Raw genomic sequence first — 6,844 nt, 5'->3', positions numbered from 1 at the left:
TTTCCCTCACCAGCAGCGCTGCTGTGTAACTTGTGTTATATCTGGCCGGCTTCCAGCCTCCACTCGCTGCCTCCTTCTCCGCTTTCCTCCTCCTATTTTTTCCACCCACGGGTAAAGGTGTTTTTTTTTACCCATCCCACTATAATCCGTGGGCCGGCCTTGTATCACATGCCCTACTCACACAAACACAAGCCCTCCCTTACCCCCCAAATCACACACACGTGTGGCCGTTCAGCAATACTTATATGTGGCCAGAGCCAAGCAGCAGAGTTGTGTCAGCGCTCACTAGTCGTTACCTCCGCTGCCCTGTGACCTCCATTGTCCCCGTCACATCACATATCTCCTAGCCATCCCCCTGTCTGCCAGCAGCAGTGTGTAGGGAAGCCCTGGGCTCAGGACCTCAGGAGACACAGCGCTGCGCTCTCCTCCTCTCACTTTGGTGGCAGCAGCAGGACGTCCGGTGCGGCGGCGGCGGCGGCGGCTCCTCGCGTGGATCCCTGGAGGTGCAGCAGATCATCGTTGGGGGAGAGCAGCTACCATGAGTTCAAAGGAAAGTGGCCGCCAGTCCACATCTGTGGAGCATCCTGCATCCCCCTCATCAGAATCACCGAAGAGAGCGAGGGGAAGACCTCGGAAACCGCAAAAAGTCAGTACTGCATCCTTACCTCACCCTGCACCTCACAGGGCGCACACTGCCACACAAGGCGCACACTGCCTGGCTGCACCGCACAAGGCGCACACTTTACCTCTCACCTCACACAATTATGGTGCACTGCGGGCTGGAAGCACAGAACTCCCTGCACTGTGCGCTCTCATTCATACAAGTCCACCATGGGGGTCTCCCTGTGCCAGCTCCTCACCGTGACTTGGGGGAAGGGGAACTGCTCTCTGTCCTCTTGGCTGCATAATGCAATATTGCACTGAATGCCAAACATCTCACCCCGTGGTCGTGCTGACCTCTTCAATAGGACTTCCATGGCAAGCTGGCTGCACCAAAGGTATCCATGTGTATATATCTGCCTCACACGGCACCATACAGTATAAGAATATATATATGCCTCACTCGGGCACCATACAGTACAAGAATATAAATATTCCGCACATGGGCACCATACAGTACAAGAACGTATATATGCCTCACACGGCCTCCATACAGTACAAGAATGTATATATGCCTCACACGGCCTCCATACAGCAGAAGAACGTGTATATGCCGCACACGGGCACCATACAGTACAAGAATGTATATATGCTGCACATGGGCACCATACAGTACAAGAACGTATATATGCCTCACACGGCCTCCATACAGTACAAGAACGTATATATGCCGCACACGGCCTCCATACAGTACAAGAACGTATATATGCCACACACGGACACCGTACAATACAAGAATGTATGCCGCACACGGACACCATACAGTACAAGAATATACTGTATATATGCCTCACACGGGCACTGTACAATGCAAGAACCCATGTGAGATACATGTGTATCTCCCTCAGTCACTATACAAGAATACTATGTATCTCTCTCCCTCAGTCATTATACAAGAATACCTGTGTATATCCCTCAGTCACTATACAAGAATACATGTGTATCTCCCTCAGTCACTATACAAGAATACTATGTATCTCCCTCAGTCACTATACAAGAATACTATGTATCTCCCTCAGTCACTATACAAGAATACAAGTGTATCTCCCTCAGTCATTATACAAGAATGCATGTGTATCTCCCTCAGTCATTATACAAGAATACATGTGTATCTCCCTCAGTCACTATACACGAATACTATGTATCTCTCTCCCTCAGTCATTATACGAGAATACCTGTGTATATCCCTCAGTCACTATACAAGAATACATGTGTATCTCCCTCAGTCACTATACAAGAATACTATGTATCTCTCTCCCTCAGTCATTATACAAGAATACCTGTGTATATCCCTCAGTCACTATACAAGAATACATGTGTATCTCCCTCAGTCAATATACAAGAATACTATGTATCTCCCTCAGTCACTATACAAGAATACAAGTGTATCTCCCTCAGTCATTATACAAGAATGCATGTGTATCTCCCTCAGTCACAATACAAGAATACTATGTATCTCCCTCAGTCATTATACAAGAATACATGTGTATCTCCCTCAGTCATTATACAAGAATACATGTGTATCTCCCTCAGTCACTATATAATACAAGTATACAAGTGTATCTCCCTCACACAGAATACATGTATATATCTGCTTCACACAGGCACCATATCATACAATACAAGAATATATGGGGATATCTGCCTCACACAGGCACTGTACAGTACAAGAACACACACATTACCCTATAGTAGCCAGGTTTTTGTTCAGAACCTGTGGGAATTCCAATGAATTTAGCAAGCTTACAAATAATAGATATATTTGTTTCTGGATACCAAGCATGCTTTCATTCAAAGGGTATTTATAGAGACTACTGAATGTTTCACCACTGGTAGTATTTGGTTTTACAGGCAGGGAAAGCAGGTTTAGACACTGGTGGTGTCCTGGTACTGTCTTATCATTGCTGGATATGAATGTTCACATGTAAGGAGAGAATAGAACACCAGAGGTTTCAGCTCTAGGGTTCAGGAAATCTCCAGAAGGACCATGAAAATAACATTGTAGTCATCTGGTTGATGATACTATGCTGTAATCAGGTCACATGATGCTGTGTTTGCAGAGTGAGGGGAATATGTTGATCTGACCAAAACAAGGGCTTTGTTTACATACATTCACTTATGTATATATTTATATATAACACTTACCGTATATTTGGTGTGTTGGTCTCAACTGCACAACATTAGATCACATTTTTTTTCTGCTGTATCTATGCAATGATAAGCTGTATGCAATTCATTAGGAAATATTACAGTCCTTAAGTGCACAACTTTATTTTTACTGCCTATCTCAATGTGTAAATGTTTTCTTTTCCTGCAAATTAATGTATTTGTACATTAGTTACATATGTTTCTCTAAGGTTTTAATAGTTCAGTATATCATGGCAGAAAAAGGTTTAAATGCCTTTAGAGAGTGCACTATAATTTCCCATGTTGTTGTTGTTATTATTATTATTATTATTATTTATTGTTATAGCGCCATTTATTCCATGGCGCTTTACATATGAGGAGGGGTATACATAATAAAAACCAGTACAATAATCTTAAACAATACAAGTCATAACTGGTACAGGAGGAGAGAGGACCCTGCCCGCGAGGGCTCACAATCTACAAGGGATGGGTGAGAATACAGTAGGCGAGGATAGAGCTGGTCATGCAGCGGTTTGGTTGATCGGTGGTTGCTGCAGGTTGTAGGCTTGTCGGAAGAGGTGGGTCTTCAGGCTCTTTTTGAAGGTTTCGATGGTAGGCGAGAGTCTGATGTGTTGTGGTAGAGGGTTCCAGAGTAGGGGTGATACGCGAGAGAAATCTTGTGTGCGATTGTGGAAAGAGGAGATAAGAGGGGAGTAGAGAAGGAGATCTTGTGAGGATCGGAGGTTGCGTGTAGGTAAGTACCGGGAGACGAGGTCACAGATGTATGGAGGAGACAGGTTGTGGATGGCTTTGTATGTCATGGTTAAATTCCTTCCAGTATATCAAGTTTATTTCTGCATTCAGGAGCCAGCAGCTGGGGAACCCTCACCCAAAAGACCCAGAGGAAGACCTAAAGGGAGCAAAAACAAAGGTCCTTCAAAATCAGCACAAAAGGTGAGCTTATCAGCACATGCTTCCACAGAAACTTCCATGAATGTATGCTTGTACTATAGGATTGCTGAGAAGCTGTCCAAAATCTACAACAATTAGTTCTGTAAAACACACACACACACACACACACACACACGTTTATTACAGTGCAGAGGTATCAGTGTAATAACTTCCATACCATAAGGTAGTTGCTTGTTGTTTTTGTCTGTACAGTTGTGATTGTACAGATTTTTTTTTTTCTCCAACATGAGGTGCATATGTACCGTAATTTCCATTAGCTGATCATTCAGTGTGATCATTTACACCAATGCTACTAAAATAACAAAACTAGACATTCTAAGGGTCATTCATAACAACGAACACCCACAAAGTTGTCATGTTGCAAAGTCAGCTGCTTCCTTTATTATTTAACAACATCATTGGAACAAAATGAGATGTTCCAGTCTGCACATATCGTTTGATCTTATCTATATGCTTGAGCTTAATGTTAATTTGGCAGAAAATGAAATGTGCATTTCCCTGTAATTTTTATAAATATTACCCTTTTACCTTTAAAGCTATCATGGCTTGTAATTAATCTGTGGGGGGTTGAGGCTTTACAAGCTCGCATCAAGTAGCAAGGCTTTTCCTAGGGTTCACCATGTAATGTTTATTAGTTGAATTCTATAGCTTCCAGTTGTGTAGAAGAAAACATATCAGGACTATGTTTAAATGTTTCACTGTATAGACAATGATTCTCCAGATAGCCATGCAGCATGCTTTTTCAGTTTCTAAGTTTGGAAAGGGCATCTAAGGTCCTTCATGCGCTTTATATTTTGAGGAGATCTGAATACAATTAAGGTCACATTGAGTCTTTTATGGGTGCCATAAAACTATACCTCATATTTTTAAATGTATATATTTTTTGTTTTGAGTGTGTAAACTTACATATCTTCAGATCTATATTTTTGCAATCCGTGCATTGTTTGTGTTACATTGTTTAGCCACATTTAGCTTCCTTTCATTAAAATAGATATAATTAGCAATTAAAACATTGTTCAGAATACATGTTTAAGGAATAATAGTCCAATCTTTCACCAAGTGAAGATAGTTTAGCAGCAATTTTGGATGCCCACCTGTTTGCTGTGTCTTTTCCTATGTATTTTCTGGTTGTTCTTCACTTTCACAACTTCTGTTTGATTTTTCCAAACTGTCCTTGGAATGTTTCACAACAGCTTTGCATGTTTAGAGTTTATTGTGTGAAAAAGACTTGTATTCCCTTGACTAATATTACTAGCAAATTACAGTTTTTTTGAAACATTGATTTGATTAATACTGTGATATTCATGAGCTAGCAGCATGACAAACTTAGAAAAGGACTTTGAAAAAGCAGATTTTGTGAATGAAAATGTGAATTCTGCATGTCAGGCCGGGATCACACATACGCGAGATACAGCCGAGTCTCGCAGGTGAAAACCTAGCTCTGGCGCCGGCACTCCAGAGTGGAGCGTGCAGCTCCATGTATTGCTATGCGGCTGTACGCTCCGCTCCAGAGTGCCTGCGCCAGAGCTGGGTTTTCACCTGCAGACTCGGCCGTATCTCGCTTATGTGAGATCCAGGCCTCAGAAGTATAATCATTGTAGGTCTGACAAGTTGGTGCTCCATGAATCTTTAAAATGAAGGTCTTATAGTTGGTGGATAGATGGCTCCACATGCATTGTCACTCTCCATTAGAGTGGGTTGGGTTGGAAGAGAACCTGACACCTCTCCTAATGTGTATTTTAATATTCATATTCACCATAAAACAACATTTCTGGGGTATCTTTTCTCAGAACTCTACATCAAGTCATTGTTGTTATTCCTCCTAGATTTTGAAATTGACGCAGTATCACCAAAGGTGTGTTCCTTCATTGTTTAGCAATGTTACCACTGATTGAACAGTGTAAGTTGTGACAACAAGTTCTTCAAGGGGTTGTCTGGGACTTTTATATTGATCGCGTATCATTAGGCTAGATATAAATTTTTAATCAGCGGAGGGTGGAAAACCAGCTGTTCCCAATGTCGACAGTCTGCATGTGATCAATTGCGAAGCTGCACAGCAGAGTTCCTTCAAATGTATTGTGACCTCTGCTGGGTACTTCACATACGGTGCCTATTCGTATCAATAGGTATCTGATGTGCATTATCACTATGCAACTGACAAAGCTTTGTAGTTCCACTCTGCATCTGATCATATTAGTTGGCTGACGGCACTGGGAACAACTGATCGGTGGGGTTATTATTGTTAACTGAAACAGACATGTCAGGAGAGCAGTCTGTTCATCTTTAAGGGAACATTCAACTGCTCTCTGTTGAAGGTTTGCTAGAGGATGCTTTTACATGGCGTTAGGCACCCATTCAGTTGACCCTTCGGGGTTTATGTCCGAAGTCCCCCGAAAAAAACGGGATTCAGATGTATGCGCCGACGGGGCTATAATGGTGCCAGCAGAGTGAACGTGCTCTCTGCCACGCATCATTTTCAGGTGTATACGTCTACTACTTCTGAATGTCCACCTCCAGTAGGCACGCATGCTCGAAAATGATGCGCGATAGTGCACACTTTATGCGTTAAAAGCAGGCATGATTTGGTCATGCAAATCAATGCATTGTTTCCAAAAAAGAAGGGTTATTCCAGGCACCAAGTCACTTTTTTCTGTGTTATTTCAACCCAAATCCCCAGTAATGGCCTCGTCTGATCTCTTCTGGGTGGTGCATGCATAAAGAACATGTAATATATCGGCAAAAGTAACAAGAAAAACAGTACTCAACTGATCCCTCTTTCAAGATGTGGTTTTAACCCCTTCGCGACCCAGCCTGTTTTCACCTTTCTGACCGGGCCAATTTTTTCGATTCTGACCACTGTCCCTTTATGAGGTAATAACTCTGGAACGCTTCAACTGATCCCGGTGATTCTGATATTCTTTTCTCGTGACATATTGTACTTTATGATAGCAGTAAAATTTCTTCGATAAGAATTGCATTTATTTGTGAAAAAAACGGAAATTTGGCAACATTTTTGTAAATTTCGCGATTTTCCAAATTTTAATTTTTATGCCCTTAACCCCTGTATGACCCCAGCTTTTTTCAG

The 6,844-nt window shown here is 42.2% G+C and overlaps 1 protein-coding gene across 4 annotated transcripts in view; it reads left to right on the top strand.

Moving 5' to 3' along the window:
* Positions 1–211: 211 nt before the first annotated feature.
* HMGA2 (high mobility group AT-hook 2) overlaps positions 212–6,844 on the top strand; it is a 494,709-nt gene continuing 488,076 nt past the window's right edge. For all 4 annotated transcript variants that reach the window (XM_077265189.1, XM_077265186.1, XM_077265190.1 and 1 more), the window contains exons 1-2: positions 212–646; positions 3,652–3,741. In XM_077265189.1, coding sequence (XP_077121304.1) covers positions 539–646; positions 3,652–3,741 — 198 coding nt within the window. In that variant the 5' untranslated portion in view covers positions 212–538. The remainder of the gene's footprint in view (positions 647–3,651; positions 3,742–6,844) is intronic.

Source organism: Ranitomeya variabilis, chromosome 5, assembly GCF_051348905.1.
Source record: "Ranitomeya variabilis isolate aRanVar5 chromosome 5, aRanVar5.hap1, whole genome shotgun sequence".
Classification (NCBI taxonomy): Eukaryota; Metazoa; Chordata; class Amphibia; order Anura; family Dendrobatidae; genus Ranitomeya; species Ranitomeya variabilis.
The sequence above is the reverse complement of the archived record's forward strand: the minus strand, read 5'-3'. Positions and strand labels throughout refer to the sequence as shown.